The 23552-nt window shown below is 38.9% G+C and overlaps 2 protein-coding genes across 5 annotated transcripts in view; one reads left to right on the top strand and one right to left on the bottom strand.

The window, feature by feature from the left end:
- Positions 1 to 69: 69 nt before the first annotated feature.
- FKBP3 (FKBP prolyl isomerase 3) lies at positions 70 to 14617 on the bottom strand. The gene is made up of 7 exons (XM_079912363.1): positions 14480 to 14617; positions 11958 to 12059; positions 11278 to 11385; positions 4485 to 4620; positions 3926 to 3993; positions 2268 to 2365; positions 70 to 476 (listed from the first exon to the last, which is right to left on the bottom strand). The coding sequence occupies exons 1-7, from the start codon at positions 14585 to 14587 to the stop codon at positions 422 to 424; spliced, it is 675 nt and encodes a 224-aa protein (XP_079768489.1). The 5' UTR covers positions 14588 to 14617; the 3' UTR covers positions 70 to 421.
- A 1754-nt stretch (positions 14618 to 16371) lies between these two features.
- Positions 16372 to 23552, top strand: part of FANCM (FA complementation group M) — a 55530-nt gene continuing 48349 nt past the window's right edge. For 2 of the 4 annotated variants that reach the window (XM_079913680.1, XM_079913683.1), the window contains exons 1-3: positions 16373 to 17078; positions 17647 to 17819; positions 21176 to 21253. In XM_079913680.1, coding sequence (XP_079769806.1) covers positions 16544 to 17078; positions 17647 to 17819; positions 21176 to 21253 — 786 coding nt within the window. In that variant the 5' untranslated portion in view covers positions 16373 to 16543. Of the gene's footprint in view, positions 17079 to 17646; positions 17820 to 21175; positions 21254 to 23552 lie in introns of all 4 variants that reach the window. The other 2 variants (XM_079913682.1, XM_079913681.1) reach the window with 2 other exon arrangements.

Raw genomic sequence — 23552 nt, 5'->3', positions numbered from 1 at the left:
CACAAATATTTAAAGATTTTAAGATGATTGTCTCTGGCAAAGCTGTCCAGACAATTTTACTGTTACTCCCAGGTTTGACGAAGTCTTAGTACTGGTTAACCTAATCAGAACATGAATATATTTACACAACACAAATCAAGACATAGGATAAATTTTTATTGAGCCTTTTAGTTTACAACATGAGGTAAAAGGCAAGTCAGTTCTCTTTAAGTGATATTCTACACAGCTGTAGTAAAATATTTTAAACTTCAAGGATTTATAATGGATTACATTTCTTAGAAGTTGGGGATCAAGTAAACAAGTTCTAACTTAACTTCTTGAATTTTCCAGTTGACTCTTCCCTTAAAATAGTAACCAGTTCTAATGAGACAACTAAGTTTCTTCAAGGCTGTGTTTTATTGTTGCTGATGCCTTTACTATTTCAGTCAATATCCACTAATTCCACTTCAAAAATAAGTTTTGCATTTGGTGGAATTCTGTTGAAGAAGTCAAGGTAAATTTGATAAAACTTGCCTCTCCCCTTATTCCCCTTAGTGTAAATTAGAATTATGGGACTTTTCCGGTGGTGCAGTGCTTAAGAATCCGCCTGCCAATGCAGGGAACATGGGTTGGAGCCCTGGTCTGGGAAGATCCCACATGCTGCGGAGCAACTACGCCTGTGCACCACAACTACTGAGCCTGTGCTCCCGCGAGCCACAACTGCTGAGCCCATGCACCACAACTACTGAAGCCCACATGTCTAGAGCCCATGACCTAGAGCCCCCACCACAACGAACAGCAGCCCCTGCTTGCGGCAACTTGAGAAACCCCATGCACAGCAACGAAGACCCAACGCAGCCCAAAATAAACAAGTTTATAAAAATAAATAAAATTAGAATTATGTGTATTGGATACTGGTAATTAACTCCAAAGGGAGGGCTTTATAGTTGACTCAGGGGCTAGTACATAGGAACCTAGAGGTTCCTAAAAGTATTTTTGTGAATGGAGGTCATAACCTGTCAATAAAGGCTGACTAGATAAATTCAGCTTGAACTAGGATCTTCCTCTCTAGTACTGCCAAGTTAGCCACTACTTGATGAAGACTGCTACTTAGTATGCCCCACACCTGCCCCAAGTGATTTCAATCTAGCTGATTGTATATGTTACATTAAATCAAAGTTCATATGAGGTACTACCTGATATTTGCTGTGAATTTTCAGATGTTGAATTCAGATAACAGTGATTTTTATCTGACTGGTCTTGAGATACTTCACGAGAGGGAACTGCAGTTGGTCATGGGATTTCGATAGGCTGAGAAGAAGGCTATTATATTCCCAAGTAACTAATTGATAAGTCTAGAAAGGACTTCCAATTTTTTTATCCCCAAACTTAAGTCTGACTGGTCCAACTAGTTCTCTGGGAATGGAACCAACAACTAAACTACCTTCCTACTTAGCTATTGGATTGTTTTGGTCGTAATAGACTGGAGTCATGGGTCTTCTTTTTTTTTTTTTTTTTTTTTTGTGGTACGCGGGCCTCTCAGTGTTGTGGCCTCTCCCGTTGCGGAGCATAGGCTGCAGACGTGCAGGCTACGGACGCATAGGCTCAGTGGCCGTGGCTCACGGGCCTAGCCGCTCCACGGCATGTGGGATCTTCCCGGAACGGGGCACAAACCTGTGTCCCCTGCATCGGCAGGAGGACTCTCAACCACTGCGCCACCAGGGAAGCCCGGCTCTTCTTTTTTTTTTAATGTTCACAAATTGGGCCTATCAGAAAAGTACTGTCACTAGTTGTAATCACAAATGCGTACACTATGATGTTGGACCTGTGGTCTCCTTCATTTCACAACTGGTGATCCCCAACGTGTTCCATTTCTAAGCTTTGAGTACCCAATTAATTGCCTGAAATCATATGGAAGCATAAAATTACCATGAGCCATATCTGAATCCTACAGTTTGCTACAGTTGTTTGTATTGAGCATCTTAACTCCTTTAAATAAACCCTTCAAACATTAATAGCTTTTCAAAGATGGAAACTTAAACCTCAGTTTAGGTCTTGAAAATTAAGAGCTTATAGGAAGAAAAAAAGACTCCAGCTCAAGTTAGAATACTTTGTAACATTAGAAAATATTGTGTATATTGGAGGTGTTGACACAAAAGCATCTAAATATCAGGAAGACTGGTCTGGACAGGATCTCTGACCTAGAGGTTAACCTAGACAGCATTTACATACCTTCAAGTGATCTTTCTTAATGATTTTTCTTTTAATTACAAAGGAAAAAAGGATACTTAGCATCAGGCTGTCCTTTCTTTCCATAAGCCCATTCTGGTTCAATCTCCAGTCGAGCCTTTTCTCCTTTACTCATAGTCAAGAGTGCTTCATCCCACTAAAGGCAAGAACATAAAATCAAAACTAATGATACTTTACAAAAGCATGCAAAGCCAGAAGAAAGGCAAGATTACATACAAAGCATTCTGTTACAGGATTTCATGTCCTAAGGTAATGTCCTTGGGTGAGAGTCTCTAAATCTGTCCTTTATTTCCTCAATGAAAAAAGTTAAGGACACATTAAACAATTTTCTAGTGTAAATACTTGAACTTTTCAAAAATGTCATTTTGTACAAATTTGGATCTTAAAGCCAAATTACCAAAAACAATATGATGCAAGGATACAGAATATATTACTAATATCATATACTCTGCTGAAATGTAACAATTACATAAAGCTCAAATGATAGAGATCTGTCACATACTGGAAATTAAGAGTATGGTTGACTAGAACAAATTTACCAGTAAACATTTTAGTTACAGAAACAAAAATAGCTCAACCTGATATATCAACTTGGTATAATCAGATAGTAGTTAAAAGTGATTTTCAACTAAACCTTTAGTTTCAAGATGTTTTATATTCTATTTTGGGCTCTGGATATGATTGAACAATATTTTAGGTCTTACCACAGTACAAAGAATAACACATTTAGGGTCCTCATAACTGCATTTAAATAGGCATTTTGGTTATTAATATTTGACATCCTGCTGTTTCATCTCCTTTTGTACTGTACACTGCAATGGTCAGTACAGCTTAAGCCTAACTTCCCCTTTTTTCAGAGTTTCCTTCTGTTACCTCTCACATGTAAGGGTGGGTAAAGGCATACTTAACATTTGAAAGATATTTTTGGTGTTTGAGCCTAAATTGTGAGAGGTGAGAGGGCCACAGGAAAGACTCCTAGAAGTTTCTATCAGTACTTTAGTGGAACAGATATTTTACCTTTCTGAATCATGTATAAGTGGTACAACAGCTATTTAACATTTTATAAGAATCAAATTTAGAAAGCCAAACATTCTGGCAATTACTTTACAAAGAAAAAAATAATAAAAGGGGCAGGCATGGAAGGAAATAATATTTGAGTCTCTATTATGTGCTTTAAGTTATACCTATTTAATCTTTTTTTTAAAAAAATTTATTTATTTTTGGTTGCATTGGGTCTTTGTTGCTGTGCGCGGGCTTTCTAGTTGCGGCGAGCAGGGGCTACTCTTTGTTGCAGTGCGGGGGCTTCTCGTGCAGCACGGGCTCTAGGCACGCGGCCTTCAGTAGTTGTGGCACACGGGCTTAGTAGTTGTGGCGCATGGGCTTAGTTGCTCCACGGCACGTGGGATCTTCCCGGACCAGGGCTCGAACCCTTGTCCCCTGCATTGGCAGGTGGGTTCTTAACCATTGTGCCACCAGGGAAGTCCCCCACTTAATCTTCTAGCAACCTTGAGGTAGGCTGTACTGTCTGAGATCCAGAGAATGTAATTTGTGCCAGATCAGTTAGCAATGATAACACTTGATTTGTGAGACTCGAAAGATTGTTTTCATTCTATTCTCAAACCTAATTCTTTATGTTACCATACCACAAGTAGCGTGTGCCAGAATATCTACTGGTTCGTGGCCAGTTTTTACTTACTCCTCTGATAACTTTGCCTATCCCAACCTTAAAACTTAAAGGCTTGGCATTTTTCTTCTTCTTCGAACCTGTAAAACAGATTTTCTTTATAGTTAATAATGAAGTTAAGTTCCAATTGAAAAACACAGTGATTTAAGTCTTTAAATTGATTTCAGAACTTACCATGCTATGCATCTGAAAAGAAATAAAAATTCAGAAAGCCAAGTATTTCATCAAGAAAATTTTGGATGTAAAAATAATTATGGTCTAAAGTAGGGAGACGGAAAGGACCTATATTTACACCATTAAAATAACACTATTCTGCCTTTTATATTAAAATACAAAAGCCGGAATTTGGGGCATTAACAAAGTTTAGACTAAGCTTCCTTATTTTTTGCTTTTCAGTGACCAAAAGGTCTTCATTTACACCCAGCCAAGTAGTGAACTGAAAACCTTTTACAAGTAAATCACAGGTGTAAAAGACTTCCGGAAAAAAAATGACAGCCAAGAAAAAGGTACTGCCAACACAAATATCTGGCATGCCCTAAAGCCAAAGAGATAAGATTACATTTAGACTTACTCGTTTGAATATTAGTATCAAAAACAGTCCCATCCTGTAGTGTTCCTGTATACCAGCAGTGAACAATATCTCCCTTTTTGGGAAAGTTGGTTTTATCTCCTTTTTTAAGAACAGATTTTGTATATTTTGGTGGACCCTAGAAACAAACAAAAACAACACACACATAGAGTTGTTAATTCATGTCCTTTTTTTAGAAGGATGACAAAGAGAATACTTATACAGCCAACTGTGACCTAAGTCCAGTCACAAGAATTTCACAGATTTGGTAACAAACTATTTTGCCTCTGGTTCACCACTGAGTTAAAAAACTCACTATCTCATTTCAAGTCTGTGATGAGAATATTAGTAACTAGCACACCTATAATTTCAAATAACTTCCAGCTTCTTTGGAAACCTATGTTCTTTTGACAAAGAGTAATTATTCATCAAACCATAAAATGAATCCAGTTATTTTCCAAGGTTAGAAATATCATTACATTTTAATTCCTATAAAATTATAAGGCATTAAATCATTGTGACATCTTTTCAAAGATTTGAGTTTTGTTAGCACCAATAATTGGCATTACTAAATATTTAAATTATATCCAATTAGAATAAATACAAGTAATATTGCATCTGTTCCTGGACTTGAATTGAAAATAAGTTCACACAATGAATGGAATTATCTATAGAAATTACCATAAGAGGCATATTTCCTAGAACAAAGCAGGATTATCAGGGTCTTTTTTTTTTTTTTTAAAGCTAAGGGTTAATCTAATCATTAGGAATCAATGAGAATCAAAAGAATCAATTTCTTAGGTAAACTTAAGAATATATAGAATTTTATACTACAGAACATTCCAAATGTTTTACAGAAACTAACTCTCCCTTATGAGGTAGGTACTATTATTATCCCTGTTTTACAGATAAGGAAACAAAAGGATAGAGTGGATAAGTAACTTGCTTAAGGTCCTAGAGCTCCAAAGTGGCTGTGTAGGATTGGAAACCAGGCAGCCTGGTTATAAAGCCCAAGCCTTAACCACTTTACTACCTCTCAAGCACATATGGAATGTCAGGTATTAATACTAGTCATTTTGTTATGTCCATTCATTTAACCATACAGCAACCTGGCAGTTCTTTCCCCATCTTTTATAGAGAAAGTAGTGAGGCCTGGATAGGGTATAAAGCCCTATGCAATTCAGAGTCTTAAGGATTAGAACTTTCAGCTAAAGCTAGGCTGCCTCCCTAAGTCAGAAGAAAGTCACATCTATAGCTTGAATACAAAGTGTATTACAAAAGTAAGCATTAACTTTCTTCCTGACCCATTACAAGCTTGTTTTAGTGAGACGTTACTTTAGAAGTTTACTGCTAGTAGTGTAAACTGGTGCCATCTCTTTGGAATGCAATTTTAAAATGTTAAAAGTATGATAATTCTCTTTATACAGATATATACTCAAGAAGTAATTTGAAACTTAGGAAAAAATCTTTATGCAGTTATTCCATACACTATTATACATAATGGCAAAATAAAACCACATATTTATGGTAATATAATAGTTTTTAGTAATGTGGAAAAATTCTTATAAGATTACAAGAAAAATCAGTAGAAAGTTCTACAGTAAAATCTCAACTTTTCAATAAATATACACAGAGAAAATATTCAAAAATATTCTGAAATGTTAAACATTCATTTCTAGGTGTTGGAATTATGTTTTCTCTATCCTTTTCTGTTATATCAGAAAAATAAATGATTTTTAAGGAATATAGTTGACTTGACAAAAACTGTTAACATATATCCCAAATTTGAAAATAATTTTAACTTAAAGCATTTAAAAGCCACAAAATGAGGATGACAATATACGTATATTATGTGAGAATATCAGAATATCAAGACTTTATTAAAGAAATTACAGATAACTATTGAGTGGATAAGGTACGATTAGCAAATAATAGCCACATTTTAAAACTTAATGTCGGGCTTCCCTGGTGGTGCAGTGGTTGAGAATCTGCCTGCCAATGCAGGGGACATGGGTTCGAGCCCTGGTCTGGGAAGGTCCCACATGCCGCAGAGCAACTAAGCCCGTGCGCCACAGCTACTGAGCCTGCGCGTCTGGAGCCTGTGCTCCATAACAGCAGAAGGCAGCGACAGTGAGTGGCCCACGCACCGCGATGAAGAGTGGCCCCTGCTCTCCGCAACTAGAGAAAGCCCTCGCACAGAAACGAAGACCCAACACAACCAAAAATAAATAATTAAATTTTTTAAAAAAACAAAAACACCAATGTCATTCCATTATTTTTCCCTTTGTTGTACCACGTTGCTTGGGCATGTTGTGTTACCTACATTAGAGGTCCTAGTATAATGCAAACACAATAAATTGGTGGCTATATCTCAGTCTTAACAGTAAAGGCGCAATCTGCCTACTTGGGGCCTCAATTTCAGTGTTTCACAAAGTGTCTTTTATGGATCACCCATTCCTTGGCATTGTTGGAAGAAAAGGGCCTAATATAATTAAGTTTGGGAAATACTGCATTCAAGTTAAATATGCCTCTCTTGCATAACTTCTCAGAGCTAATTATGCATTAGCTAATATACACTGTGAAACTTCAAGTAGGAGACACAAGGTACAGCTTTTGATGACACATGAAAACAACATGGAACTTCTGGGACCTATAAAACACACTTTGTAAAATGGTGGATCTCATTTTGGGTTTCATTGCAAGAACCTGATTGCTTCATGGTGGGAGGTCAGATCAGTCCCAAGCTATCCTGGAGTTAATGTGCTTGAACGGACCTGGCTTTTAGGTAATTTCCTGGCTTTGCAGCAATTTCTTAGTCCAGAGTGAGGAAAAGAACTACATTCCTGAGACTGGGTCTGAGGTAGAAACTTCTAGACACAGATAAAGGAACTTTTGAGAGTAATCATCATAGCTGCAATTAACTAGATCACGGCATAGCCTCTAAAAATGAGAGTACAGTTGACCCTTGAACACTTTGGGTGTTAGGGGTGCCAACCCTTCCTGCAGTCCAAAATTCATGTATAATTTATAGTTGGCCCTCCCTTTACATGATTCCTCCGCATCCATGGTTCTGCGTCCGCAGATTCAACCAACTAAGGATTGAGGGTCATGGAGTACTGCAGTATTTACTACTGGAAAAAATCTGCATATTATAAAGGACCCATGCAGTTCAAACCCATGTTGTTCAACGGTCAACTGTATATTACATAATTATTCTCAATTCAAGAAATATTTGAGCATGTTCTATATGTCAGGAACTAGAGATACGCAGCTGAGCTGGCAGACGTGGTTCTGGCCCTCACTCTAACAGAGAATATAGGTGTGTGTTAGGAGACCTAAAGAGGAAGCACAGGGTGCCAACATGAGAAGGACACAGTGACGTACTCCAGTATAGGCTATAGGCTGGGAGAGGGTTCTCTGAAGTAATGTTTACACTGTATCTTGAAGGACAAAAGAAGGTCACTCAGTAGAGGAAGGTTTACAACAGAGAATAGCATTTTCATAGCAGGGAAGAGCATGAAAATAGTAGTCTGCAAGGTAAGAATGAAAAGAGAATGGTATGAGATGAGGCTGGAAAGACATAACACATGTTAAGAATCTGGGTTTTTATCTTTAGGTCACTGAGCAACCAATTACCAGTTTTAAACAAAGAAGTTACAAAATCAGATTTGTGTTCTAAACAGATCAGTTTGATCTAGTTGAGGAATGGATAGGGAATCAAAAGTGGAAGTGGGGAGACTTGATAGGAAGAGGTTAGTATAGTAGTCTAGGTCTATGCTGCGGTGCCAACATTGAGGATGACAGAAGATGAGCAGTTTTGTGATATATATATGCAGAATCAACAGACTTTGGTGATGATTATATGTAAAGAAGTTATGAAGGATGAATCTCAAGTTTTTGGCTTGAGTACTTTTACAGTCACTTCTGACGTCTGAGTGTGAGTTCCTGACCTAACTTATACTTTCTCTCCTGTCCAATATTCATTCATACTTGAAAACTTTCCTCAACACTATTTAATACATAATAGGTAATAAATATATTGACTATGACTGATTTATTTAAAGTCTAGTAACAGCTATTAGACAAGGTTCTCTGCATTAAGATGAATAAGGTAGAGGTAAATAATATAGATAACCATGTGCTACAGAAATTTTTGGCAGTTATGTAAAGTCTGGGATGGTAAAAATTTCAAAGGAAGCGATGAGCCGATGACCTGGGTCTTGAAGGGGACAGAGAACTGACAAATAGGGAAGCTGAGAGGAGAGACACACTAAGCAAGAAATAAAAGTATGGACAGTTTAGTAGACAATGGGCAGACATCTGTGACCGAAGAAGAATATTTCTATAGAAGTAGTAAATACGGAGCTGGGCAGGGGCCAGATATTGGAAGGTTTTGAATGCCAAAAATGCAATCCAATAGAAAAACAATGAGTCACAAATGTAATTTTAAGTTGTCTAGTTGCTGCATTAATATCATTTCAACATGTAATCAATATGAAAATGTTGAGATATTTTACATTAAAAAAATCATATTAAAACTTTGAAACTGCATATTTTATACTTAAGGCACATAATTAATTCGGAGTGGCCACAAAGTGCTCAGCAGCCACGTATGGCTAGTGACTACTGTACTGGACAGTGCAGCTCTAGACAGTATAGAGTTATTAAAGATTTTTGAGTAGGGTGCAGTTTGCAAAATATTTTAGAAAACTTACTAGAACAGCCATTTTGGGGCTGAATGATGATGAAAGAGAATGAAGGCAGATTAGTGACTTTTCCCACACTCCAGGTCTGAGGCCTTGGAATGCTTGAGAATCAAAAAGGAATGGATGAAGATGTGAAAAAGAAGATGTTTGAGAGCCTTAGATCTGAGGGAGACATGAAAAGGAAAAAGAAAACCAAAGATCAGAGAACTTTTAAACTGGGAAGAAGAGAATGGTTACAACTATGTATGTTAATATTTTGGTAAAATAGAACACAAGAGTATATAATGAGAAAGGAATAAGAGAAGGTTGAGAACTTCTGGAAAAATGTCAAGTAGTTTATGTGGATGGGGAATTGAGTGAGGGATAGTATGAAAGCTGCTGAGTAGCAGTGAAACTAGAAACCATGCCTGTCTGATATTAAGCTTTAATTTATACAAAGCCCAGTAAAAAGTCTGATGATTATTTTTCTTCACAGTACTTGCTCTGCAGTCCTGAAGCATGAACAGGGAAAGCAGACAGCAGGGACCAGCAAAGTACTGGTCAAGAAGTTACGGAATCTAGGCAGGAAGACAATGAGTACATAAAAAAGAGGGCTCACACTGACCAGTTAAATGAAATGAAAAGACGTTTTAAAGAAAACGATATAGTTTAGGACTCTCACGAAATCTCTCTAAACTGCCTCCAGCCCTTACAGCTTTTACTTTTATTTGTAATGCTCTTTTTCTTAATCTCTTGATATATTATCTGCTACCTCATACGTCCCTTACTCTAGTTTTCTGGAATACTCTTTCTGGAAGATGAACTATGTTGCCAACTGCTTTTGTAAACCTTCTAATAATTATACCTCTATTTACCTTAGTAGCTGCTCAATATTCGCCCACTATATAAAACATTTATCAAATTATTATTATTGTCACTGATACTAACACTGCTAGGAATGAGTGAGCTTAGTTGTTAGCAAGATATTATCAAAAGTGGCAAGATAATAATCAATTTAGCTCTACTGAGGCTTTTCAAAGAGCTGTCCTTAGCTCTACTAAGTCTGTCCATTTACAGAAATAGTTTTGTTTTGTTTTTTTAATGGAGACACTGGTGGAAAAATGTTTTATTTTTTTGAATTTTATTTCAGTTATTTTTTTATACAGCAGGTTCTTATTAGTTTTCCATTTTATACATATTAGTGTATGTATGTCAATCCCAATCTCCCAATTTCAGAAATAGTTTTATCTAGCTCTTCAAACCTTGGTACCAAAATACAAAACCTGGGCTGGGAAAGATGAGACAGATGAACCCACACCCTGCAGCCAGGCCCGAATTAACTATTTATATTGCCTAGGACACCATGTACATCAGAAAAAGCTAAAAATAATCAAAAGGAAGTTTCTTTCACTCAGTCCAACTTGGCTATAGAATAGGCCCTTAAAATAGCTTTGAAAGCTCAGAAGTTCTGGCCAGACATAGAGGCAATATAAAATACAAAGCTAGGGCTTCTCTGGTGGCACAGTGGTTAAGAATCCGCCTGCCAAGGCAGGGGACATGGGTTTGAGCCCTGGTCTGGGAAGATCCCGCATCCCATGGAGCAACTAAGCCTGTACACCACAACTACTGAGCCTGCGCTCCAGAGCCTACGAGCCACAACTACTGAGCCCATGTGCCTAGAGCCCGTGCTCCGCGACAAGAGAAGCCACCGCAATGAGAAGCCCGCGCACCTCAAGGCAGAGTAGCCCCCACTCACGGCAACTAGAGAAAGCCCACGCGCAGCAACGAAGACCCAACGCAGCCAATAATAAATAAATTAACTGATTAAAACAAACAAACAAAAAAACAATGTACTGATTTGGCCCTATGAGTGAGAACATGTTTTTTTTAAAAAAAAAAAACTAGAGGTATTTCACAGGAAAGGCTTACTAACTGTAAAGCACTGGTTCTTTTTTCCTTATTGAGTACACCCAAGGGAGATAACCCACTCCATATTAGTGTTTGGCTCACTGAAAGTGGCCACCCCTTATTATGAGAAGTCAGTGCTGTAAAGCAAATACTTTTTCTCAAATTCACATGCGAAATCAAGTAAGAATACATTCTATACATACCTCATCCAGAGTCTCTTCAGACTTGGTTTCTTTGGGTTTATCTTCATTAAGCTTCACATTTTTCACCTGCTCAGACACTTTGCTTATACTTTCAGTACCCTTGAAACGCTGTAAGGAAAATGGTCTAATGTTTATCATATTCATGTCTGGCTAAGAACAAAGGAAGAATCTTATATTAAGCATTTTAATCAACAAATTATGAATCTCAAACTATCTCACAAAATAAATTCTGTAATGAGACCCGTAACCTTTAGAAAGACCAATTCAGACTCAGAGATATGAATAGTATTCAATCAATTCCTTAATAAAGATTCTCTTTTTTTTTGTGGAAGGTGGTCATTTCATAGTTAACATATATTGGAGAATTTCTTAAAATTTGCTTTTCTAAAGGCTCAGCCTAGGTCTAACCAAGAGTTTAAATACATTAATGAAATGCAACTTACTTTAGATTTGTAACTTTTCAGTGTCCTTAAAAATCTGTTCCCTTTCAAAATATCAAAACATCCTGCCATATTACAGATTAGCCATGCTAAATGTGATAGTCCATTTATGATTATAGTTAAGAAAAAGTACAGGTGGAAAAATGTCAACATATTCTGCAAATAAATGCATTTAAAGCTTCTTTTTGGGAATAAAATATCTAAAATGATATTTTGGTAATAAAATGTAACAATACTCACCTTACTTTCAAAAAGATGGTTATAGGCTGTAACCAAATGGTCCTTGTTAGCTGTCTTGGCCACATTTTTAATGTTTCCTAATAACTTATGTTCTGCAAGAAACTATAAAGAAAAAAAGCTGGTTAGTCAAAATAATTTCCCTCATGTAAGAAAGGGTCTAAAATTAGAAAATGAACTTTTGAGTTAGAAATTATATTTTCAATCATACTATTGATAAAAGAAATGAAACATTACATTTTATACTCTACTTCATAACAAAAATAAGATTTAAGGAATATTAAAAAAAACCATATTGGGTAATTATAAGAAATACTCAAAGATTAGAACTGTAATATTGCATAGTGGTTACACTGGTGTGTACTAACCCTTTTCCCATCATGGAACTCACGGAAGAGCACACTTACACAGCAAGCACATTTTGGTAACTGGGCAAAGCTGCTCCTGGCAGGATGTTACTTGGCCCGTGCCCTGGGAGCCTCTAGCCATGTTGGGTATTAATATCTTGACGTATCTGTAACCCATTCTTGGCACACCCAGAAACACTGTTACACAATGCTGGATATATAGTGTTCAAATGTATAGACTGTGGTGTCAGACCATCTGGGTTAAAATCCTAGCTGTCTGATTTTAGACAAGGGACTAAGCTTTCCTAAAGACTCAGTTTCTGCATCACAGTGAAAGATTAATAACAGCATCTTATGTCAGAGGCTTCTTATAAGGGTAAATGTAATAAACCATTTCCAGTCATACAGTAAGAACTCAATACATATTACCTATTTGATTAATAATGTATTTAATAACTCTAACAGTAGAATTCCATTTCTCTCAAATATAAGACTAAACTGTCAGATGAATACTGAAATACTACTACTGAAATATCAAATCATCAAAATCATGTACCTTCATCTCAAAATCATGTACATGTTTTCCTTACTTTATTCTTCTTCCTTTTCTACTTCGTGGTCCTTGCTTGATTCCTCATTTTGTTACCTTCCCAAAGTTGTCCTCTGGCATCTTTTAATTTTTCTAACCTTCTAATCTTACAATAAAGCAGTTTTTCTGAAACAATCACTATTGCATTTTTCTCTCTCACGCTTAGAGAGAAATGTTCTAAATGATAAAGGCTCATGGGAAAGGCTATTTTGATTAAACAGAAGCAGCTACTTTAGCACTGTTGTGATTTCTTTAGCAAGTTTTCAGAAAGATATCCAAAATATAAACATCTCCATGATATCTTATGATCAATAAAATAGTGACTGTCAAATATAGGTTTACATATGTGAATGAACACTGGAAAATATGCATGTAAAAGATTGGTATATTAGTATTAGTATCTTAGTATTTTGACAAGCCAAGTCTCTTGAAATTGTCCAACGTGGGCCAGTTTTACATTAGATTCCACCTTGGGATGATTTGTTTTATAAGAATTTGATGAATATAGTACAGTTTTGAGGCATTACACGTTAATAAATGATATATCTACTCTATTGTTTCAGTGAAATGTGGATTGGCTTAAGAGAAAATAATTCCACTAAAATAGTAAAATGGTATAAAATGGTGTCTCTGAGGCATGGTCTTTCATTTTCACACTTGTATCCCCAAACACTGAGTACGGTTCTTGCTGTAGATGTTGTATAAGTATTTGCTGATGTCAGAATTATTATTCAGGAGGGAGATTATTGGAAATTAAGTTAAAAACCGTAGATAAACCACATTTAGACCCCTGCTATTTCTGATAAGTGGGAGATGCTGCGGGCACACAAACTGTACAGTTGTTCTGCAATTTAAGGAGATATGAATTATATTAATTTCCGAAGGAAAAGAAGCCGTCTGACAAAAATAACTTGTGACTACGGAGAGTGGTTAAGATGGAGACTGTGCTGAAAAATGCAGGGCGTAAAAGTAGGAAGAATGCCAAATAGATTTCTTGGTTTGTTTATAACAATGGGAGACCACTGTACCCGAAATACTCATGTAACTCCCCTAAATATACAGGTGAAAAGGTCATTTAAAGGATCGATATTTTAAAAGTTAAACAGCAAGACTGTAAAAAAATCACAATTATTAGTGTTCAGTGCTTGGTAATTGATGAGAAAAGCAAATCGCACCATCGTTCCCACCGAAATCTTCACATCCCTTCTCATTTCCCTAACAGCCCACACTCCCCGCCAGGGATCTATCTCACGCAAGCCTCCAGTTCTCGGGCCCCCGTCTCAACCCCCAAAATCTACTGGGTTCCTTTTTTTCACAGCCTCCACCTCACTCAAGCATCTCAGTGAGGTTCTAAATCTGCTACTGCTGCGTGCCGCAAGAGGTAAAGTTGCTCCACCCGCCCAAGTAGGGCCGGCCCGAGGGGCGGGAGCGCGGCTCGGGAGCGCACGCGGGACCTCTCCGGCCTTCCAGGCCACCGGCCGCTGGAGACGAGGGCGGGGGCACCGAGGAATACGGAATGTATGGGCATCTACGGGGGGGTGAAGTGTCCCTCAGCCGCACCAGCCCGGCCGCCCCGCCGCCTCCGGTACCGAATCTGAACCGTGATCCTGCAGAAACTTGATAATGTCCTTCTTAGGGAGCTGCTCGCTGCGCAGCTGCTCCACGGTCCAGGCCCGCTGTGGAACGGCCGCCGCCATCTTCCCCCGCTGCCTCCGCTTTACTGAGCCAGCCCGCCTGGGTTCGGCATCGCCCCGCCCCAGAGGCGTGGCGCGGACCCTGCTCGGAGCTCAAGCGGGCGGGGTCACGGCGCTACCCAGCAGGATTGGGGCCAGTGTTTGAGTGACGTTAAGGCTGTACTCCGCGGGCCTCTTTGTTGAGTCCCGGGTAAAACCGGCCGATGTGGCCCCGGCAGCGGACTACGCAGAAAGTCGCAAGCTGTCAGCTGCTCATAATTGGAACCCTTGTGAGGCGACGACCTCCGATAGTAGTGATTGTTTACCAGCCATTACCCACACTTGTTTATTACCGACAAGCTGCTATGCATTTAAAGTCTTTAATATGTTTAAAGGAAACAAAAGCATTCAGACATCTAATCTCATTTTATCTAGTTCTAGCCTAAAGATTCACATCTGACTTGGCCCAGTCCTTGTCCATCAGAACAACCTATATTCCACCACTTTCCTTTTAAAACTCACACAAATTAAACTAAAATACAACCGGTTCCCTTCCCCCTCCCAAATACAAACATGATAAACAGCATGTCTAAAAGCAAGTCCAGACACTTGACCATATAAAACAATGTAAAGTGGCTACACGCAGGATGGCTCTTGCTGATGGTGGCGATGAGGGGGTGACATTATTAGTGGTCCAAACAACCTCGTGATGTGTGTGTACTTTTCCTCAATACACGAAGAAACAAATCTACAGAGGTTACTCGAGGTCGCCACTTTTAGAGGGGAGAAGCCGGGAATTGTATCCAAGTCTGAGGTAGAATGCTATCGCTAGAGTAGAATATCACCCCGACGCTTACTGCTCTATATCATTTATGAAGACGTAATGGTGGAGCATCAGGACGCCTTGCTTTTTTTCCCTTAGGATTTTCCAACGAATATCAGGACCATACCATTCACTTCTCTTTTAACAATACAAAATACTAAGATAATGGGGCTTCCCTGGTGGCGCAGTTGTTGAGAGTCCGCTGCCGATGCAGGGGACACGGGCTCGTTCCCCGGTCCGGGAAGATCCCACATGCCGCGGAGCGGCTGGGCCCATGAGCCATGGCCGCTGAGCCTGCGCGTCCGGAGCCTGTGCTCCGCAACGGGAAAGGCCCGCGTACCGCAAAAAAAAAGATAATGCGTTGCCACTCCTGAAAAAGAGAACTGGCGTTTTGTTTTCTCAGCCTGGATAGAGAAATAAGACACGTTATTTAATTTTATCTAAACATGTTTGTTTTTCACCTCATCTTCCGATTTAAAAACATGGCCAACCACAAGGAATAAGGCAAGTTAGACTCTCTATAACATTAAGTTAAAAAAAAATGGGTAGGGCTTCCTGGTGGCGCAGTGGTTGAGAGTCTGCCTGCCGATGCGGGGGACACGGGTTCGTGGTCCGGGAGGATCCCACGTGCCGCGGAGCGGCTGGGCCCGTGAGCCATGGCCCATGAGCCTGTGTGTCCGGAGATTGTGCTCCGCAAGGGAGAGGCCCCAACAGTGAGAGGTCCGCGTACCGAAAAAAAAAAAAAAAAAAAAAAAAAAAAAAAAAAAATGGTTATCCATTGTTTCTGAACCTCAAGTTTATTTATTGTATCATTTTAAGAGGCATCAATTTCGCAATGATGCCCGGACACCTCGTCATTAGAAACGGAACCCAACTTTAGAGTCGATAAGAAATTGACAAGGGGACCAAATTTTCGGTGGCTCCATAACAACGCGCATGCGTCTCCTAGAGGGCCACGGTGTTTCCGGGAAGCCAGCCAATCACTTTCCCCACGCAAACTCAGTGGCGTCACTTTCCAACTGGATTAACAGGCCTTAACCCCGCCTTCTAGTTCTAGTGTTTTTTATGCGAAGATAACCGATGGGGTTTGGAACAGAGGCAGTTGAGCTGCAACAGCTGCTGGCGTCTGAGAGAAGCCTTCGGTGGTCTTCGGCCTAATGAGCAGGCGGCAAAGAACGCTTTTTCAGACGTGGGGCTCAAGAGTCTCCCGATCCACTGGGGCTCCGAGTTGCAGCTCTGGAACTGAGCGGCCTCAGAGCCCTGGCATCTCCGGGGCGAGTTTTCCTGCAGCGGCACAGGCAGCAGAGGCGGCGGAGGCGGCAGAGGCTCAGCCCGAGTCGGACGATGATGTGTTGCTGGTCGCGGTGTACGAAGCAGAGCGGCAGCTGAGTCTAGAGAATGGCGGGTTCTGCACCTCAGCGGGCGCCCTGTGGATTTACCCTACTAATTGCCCGGTGCGGGACTACCAGCTGCACATCGCCAGGACCGCTCTGTTCTGCAACACGCTGGTGTGTCTGCCTACCGGCTTGGGAAAGACCTTCATTGCCGCCGTAGTCATGTACAATTTCTACCGCTGGTTCCCCTCCGGCAAGATTGTCTTCATGGCCCCCACGAAACCTTTGGTGACACAGCAGATCGAGGCTTGCTACCGGGTGATGGGTATCCCGCAGTCCCACATGGCCGAAATGACAGGTATCTTAGAAACAGTGGGCTAATTTGAAATTAAGAGCTGGGACCCAGGGAAAAGTATGCGTTCTGGGAAATAGCGTTAAAGGAATTCCTGACCCGTGTGGAATAGTCCCCAGATCACAATATGCTTATTTTACGTCTTCTCCCTTGAAACATCATCTACTTGTAGCAAGTCCAGCTCTAATGAATAGGGTTGCTTTATTCAATCTTCAGAGAATTCCTGTATCTTGTCAAAGAATTTTGAAGTGATTATGTGTGTATACCCCATCGGTAAGTGAACATGAGTTTCTTCCGCAGAAGGATTTCCCAGTTGAAGAATTTTGTTCTCTTCAAATATTATGTCATTTTGTAGGAATTCTTTAATGGCAGTCTAGTCGTGGTTTTCGGTAAAAGCCAGCATTGACATTTGGACCACAACAAATCTTTAAAATGCATTCCCATGATTTGTCTAATTATCATCTTGAAAGCACATTACCAAAGCAGGAATGCATTCTGAAAATAGGCCAGGTTATTTATATTTTACAGATAACAGTCGGGAGTTTAGAATGTACAATGTCACTTTTATTTACAGGATGTACTCAAGCTTTCACCAGGAAGGAAATATGGGGCAGTAAAAGAGTCCATTTTCTTACACCTCAAGTCATGGTAAATGATCTTTCTAGAGGAGCTTGCCCTGCTGCTGAAATAAAGTGTCTAGTTATTGATGAAGCTCATAAAGCTCTTGGAAATTATGCTTATTGCCAGGTAATTTTGTTAAAAAGTATTTTATAGTGTAAATATATTGATGAAGAGCATTTTGGGGAATAATTATTAATGATGGAAGTTACTGATGGTATTATTATGAAAAGCCTTATATCTATTATCTCAACAGATGGTGATAAATACTTTCCTTCATCCATTCAAATCAGTCTCTGCTGTTGTTTGTTTTTTAAATTTAAACAAGACTATTAGTGTCAGATGTAGATGATGAGAGTCTCGTTGAGGCAGTGATCCACTACCATATAGTGGTAGGTAGTTAAAACAATAATAGGTGGTGATACTAGGGAGAGGGTATAGAGTAAGAGTAGAGGGAAAGTTTATTTCATTTAGTGCAAAGAGATGAATTTCACTGCCAGTTTGTGATTTTATTAAGCAGTTTCCTTGGGGACTTTTAAGTATTATTATATCTCTGTATTATTTTCTTGAGAATTGTTATCTAGAGTTGATCTCAGTCAGGAAATGGATATATTTTTCCAAGTTAAATTAATATCCAGTGTGTTAAAGTTTCTGCTTGAAAGGATCATTTTAAAAATTTTGTTCTAACTCTGTGGAATTCATTTTGTACATTTAGCTTACATTTAGCAACTTTTTTTTTTTTTTTCTTTTGGCTGTGCTGCACGCCTTGCAGGATCTCAGTTCCCCGACCAGGGATTGAAGCCAGGCCATGGCAGTGAAAGCCCAGAATTCTAACCACTAGGCACCAGAGAACTCCCCTTAGCAACTTTATTTTCAAAAAATTTCTACACATTAGGTGATTTTTTTTTTAAACTACAAGGCTATGCTTTCACTGAGTACAATGAGACATGACTGACTTCTTTAATATATAAATAGCACTAAGAATTTATACTACACTGAATATTCCAGATACAGTTTCCAACAGGCACACAGCTTGTTGAAGAATGTAGCTTCCTGGGTTACAAACACAACACCACTTCTATAAAATGCTTGAGAATCCCTCCTGGAAAAAAAGTAATGTATCAGGGAGATTTTTTCTTGTATCAGTTTTTAATTAGGACAATTGTTCTTAAGTCTCCATTAAGTATAATGTTCTGTTTTTTTTTTGACGGTACCTCATGGCTTGTGGTTTGTGGGATCTTAGTGCCCTGACCAGGGATTAAACCTGGGCCCTTGGCAGTGAAAGCGCAGAGTCCTAACCACTGGACTGCCAGGGAATTCCCTATAATGTTCTATCTTTAAATGTATTCTGTATCATGTTTTAAAAAACTGCATAAATAATATTTTTTGAGTATTGATCAATATTCAGTTTGAGTCTCATTGAATTCATCTTTGACATGGGTTGAAATCAGAGCAGTTTTAAGATAATCTAGTTTTAGTATCATTTGCAGTAGCAAGACATGGAAACAACCCAAATGTGCATCAACAGATGTTTGGATTAAAAAGATGTGGCGTATGTGTATATATATATATATATATATATATATATATATATATACATATATATATATATATATGACACACACACACACACACACACACACACACACACACACACACACACTGGAATATTAACCATAAAAAAGAGTGAAATATTGTCATTTGCCACTCAGTGAAATAAATCAAACAGAGAAGTACAAATACTATATGATATCACTTATATGTGGAATCTAAAAAGATAATACAAATGAATGTATATACAAAACAGAAACAGACTCACAGACATAGAGCACAAACTTGTAGTTACCAAAGGGGAGAGGAAAGGGTGGAGGGACAAATTAGGGTATGGGATTAACAGATACAAACAACTATATGTAAAATAGATAAGCAACAACGATTTACTGTACAGCACTGGGAATTATGCCCATTATCTTGTAATAATCTGTAATATATAATATGCGAAAATACTGAATCACTATGCTGTATACCTGAAACTAAGACAGTATTGTAAATCAACTATACTTCAATTTAAAAAAAAATAATCTGCTTTTAGTTTCCTACCTCTAATGTGGAACTATGGGATAGTAAGAGCTGTTCCTGTGACTCAGTTTACTTAGGGGTCCTTTTTCCTTGTATTGGGGCATATGGGAATCTGGCAAATTACCCAGTATTGATTATACCAGAAGTGGGTGTTGAATTCAAACTGTAAAGCCTAGAGAGATGCTTTGGTGCCCCTTGGAAAATGTTTTAGGATTTAAAAGGAAATTTAGATTTTAAAAATTACCCCAAATTAACCTTATTTTTTTATGAATAAACTTAATTTAAAAATTGTGAGCCTTCCACATGAAATCTAACTTCTTTAAAATCTTTCCTAAAACAAACTTTTTTCATTTCAAATCTAATTTCACATTTGTATTTAATTTTTTTAAATTGATTAATTATTTTTGGCTGTGTTGGGTCTTCATTGCTGCATGTGGGCTTTCTCTAGTTGTGGCGAGCAGGGGCTACTCTTCATTGTGGTGTGAGGGCTTCTCATTGCAGTGGCTTCTCTTGTTGCGGAGCACAAGGTGTGCGGGCTCTAGGTGTTGCGGGCTCTAGGTGTGCAGGCTTCAGTAATTGTGGCACGTGGGCTCAGTAGTTGTGGCTCGCAGGCTCTAGAGCACAGGCTCAGTAGTTGTGGCTCATGGGCTTAGTTGCTCCGCGGCATGAGGGATCTTCCCGCACCAGGGGTCGAGCCCGTGTTCCCTGCGTTGGCAGGCTGATTCTTAACCGCTGCGCCACCAGGAAAGTCCCTGTATTTAATTTTTTTTCTATTTTTGTGTTATGATTTATCTTAATCTGGCAAGTGTGCATATGGATATAGCTGTAAGCCTAGACTGTGGCCCAAGCAATGGAGAATAAACTTGATCTTTTTCTACCATTTGCTCTTGAATTAGCCCTTTGAATATTTTGATTTGCCTCAGTATAGGCCTTGATGTTGTAGCTTTATGTATAGAAGAAACCCTAAAGTGTTTTTTTATTTTTTTATTATTATTATTTATTTTGCGGTACGCGGGCCTCTCACTGTTGTGGCCTCTCCCGTTGCAGAGCACAGGCTCCGGACGCGCAGGCTCAGCGGCCATGGCTCATTGGCCCAGCCGCTCCGCGGCATGTGGGATCCTCCCGGACCGGGACACGAACCCGTGTCCCTTGCATCGGCAGACGGACTCTTAACCACTGTGCCACCAGGGAAGCCCCCTAAAGTATTTTTGATTGGGATAGAGTATAAACCTAAATCATTTGCTCTTCAGATAACATAACTAAAGATAGTTCCATCTGCTAGTCCATCAGTACTCTAAATAAGGAACAATGATAGTGGATCAGATATACTAGCTTGTTTAACAGAATCATTTTTATTTTTGTATTGTGCAGATGAAATTAAAGAATTGTTTTTTTTTTTTTTTAAGGTTGTAAGAGAACTAGTCAAATATACAAATCACTTTAGAATCTTGGCTCTTAGTGCCACACCAGGTAGTGATATAAAGGTAAGTAAAATTTATTAATGTTTAAGAAAATAAGAACTTTTGTATGTGACCAGATCAGTTTTCCATTCTAGTATTTAGTTTAACATCAGGAGTACAGCATTTCATATAAGATGCCTACCTTTTCTTCTGTGGTTGTAGGAGACTATCTACATTAGAGTCTTCAGACTTCAGTGTGCCAAAGAATCACCTAAAGCGGTTTTTTAAATTTTTACTGTTTTATTTTGAAATGACTTTAGACTTCCAGAAAATTTGCAAAAATTAAAGTCTGTATATCCTTCACTCAGCTTCCCCTAATGTTAACATATTACATAACCATAGTAAAATTATCAAAACCAGGAAATTAACATTGGTACAATACTAGTAACTGATCTGCAAATCTTATTTGACTATTGCCAGTTTTCCCACCAGGGTCCTTTTCTGCTCTGGGGTCCATTCTATGATCTCACATTGCATTTAGTTGTCACATCTCCTCAGTACCTTCCAGTCTGTGACAGTCCTCATTCTTTTCTTGTCTTCCATTACCTTGATGCTTTTGAAGAGTAGGTGCCAGTTATTTTGTAGAATATCCCTCAATTTGGGATTGTCTGATGTTTTCTTATGATTGGAGTGAGGTTCTGTATGCATTTTGGGCAAGAATACCCCAGAAGTGATGTTGTACCTTTCTTAGTGCATTGTATCTGAGAATACATGATGATTTGTCTTATTACTGGTGCTGTTAATTTTGACTTGGTTCAGATGATGACTTTCTGGTTTCTCTATTGTAAAACTACTGTTTTTCCCTTTTTACTTAAGTCTGTTGTGGGGGAGATACTATGAGACTATGTAAATATTCTGTTTTAGCATCCAATGATGGTTCTTGCTTGCAACAATTATTTCTGTGCTGTTTGCCGAATCATTATTTCCTCTTTCCCTCATTTCTTTTACATTTCAAAATTTGAATTCTTCTGTTGTGAAAAGCTGTCTTCTCTCCTCATTTATTTTATTTATTTATTTATTTATATTTGCTGTACGCGGGCCTCTCACTGTTGTGGCCTCTCCCGCTGCGGAGCACAGGCTCCGGACACGCAGGCTCAGCGGCCATGGCTCACGGGCCCAGCCGCTCCACGGCATGTGGGATCTTCCCGGACTGGGGCACGAACCCGTGTCCCCTGCATCGGCAGGTGGACTCTCAACCACTGCGCCACCAGGGAAGCCCCTCCTCATTTATTTTTAATTCAGGTCTTTACATCAATATGGACTAATGGATATATATATATATGGATATATATATATATGGATATATATATATATTTTATTGGCTACAATCCAATACTATCATTAATAATTTTGATTATTCTAGATTGGGCCATTGAGAGTGCCTTGAAGATGGCTCCTGTGTCCTTTAGAATGCACTTTTGTTTGTTCGTGTTTGTTTTGAACACTTCCTAACTTACTGGCATCACAAGATATTTTATGATCATTTAGTGTTTTTCCAGTCCCTGCTGTGGAATCCACCATTTCTCTAGGGAGCTCAGAGGATGGTAAAAAGTTTTGAGCCCTATCCCATGCAGATTTTGAGCCTTATCCCATGACATTCTAATTTAGTAGCTCTGAATGGTCTTCTGTGTTAAGTTCTGGATAATTTCAAAGGTAGCTTTCAATTCTGCCAAGCCATAGACTTTTTTCCTTCTGTCCATAGCCTCGATTAGTTTTAGAAATTTCTATCGTATCATTTCTGCCCAACCTTTTTTAAACATGATTGTTTTTAATCATCAAGTCTCTGCTTAAATATCACCTCTTCAGAAAAATTCACTCTTAAGCTATGAAAAGTCAACTCTTCCTATCTTGTTATTTTCTTCTTAATATCTATCACAGTCTGTCATTCTTTTGCTTATTCATTTATTTGTTGTATTTTTGCTCCACTAAAATAGTACCTACATGAATGTAGGGATTATGTCTATCTTGGTTATGCCTCTATCACCAATTCAATACCTGGCATGTGGGAGTTACTCAAATATTTCTTGAATGAATGAATGATTAAAAATACTAAAGTCTGGGACTTCCCTGGCGGTCCAGTGGTTAACACTCTGTGCTACCAACGCAGGGGGCACGGGTTCAATCCCTGGTCGGGGAACTAAGATCCCACATGCTGTGCGGCCAAAGGAAAAAAAAATACTGAAGTCTTAGTCAATTTTATAAAATGGTCATATATTTACTCTAGAGTTTGAATGTATGTGGACATTCAGTAACAATAGTGTACTACTGTATTAGGCATTATACTAGGTGTTGGGAATACAAAAGTGACTAAGATGTGATTCTT

The sequence above is a fragment of the Stenella coeruleoalba genome, assembly GCF_951394435.1.
Source record: "Stenella coeruleoalba genome assembly, chromosome: 2".
NCBI lineage: Eukaryota > Metazoa > Chordata > Mammalia > Artiodactyla > Delphinidae > Stenella > Stenella coeruleoalba.
This window is presented reverse-complemented; position numbering and strand designations above follow the sequence as displayed.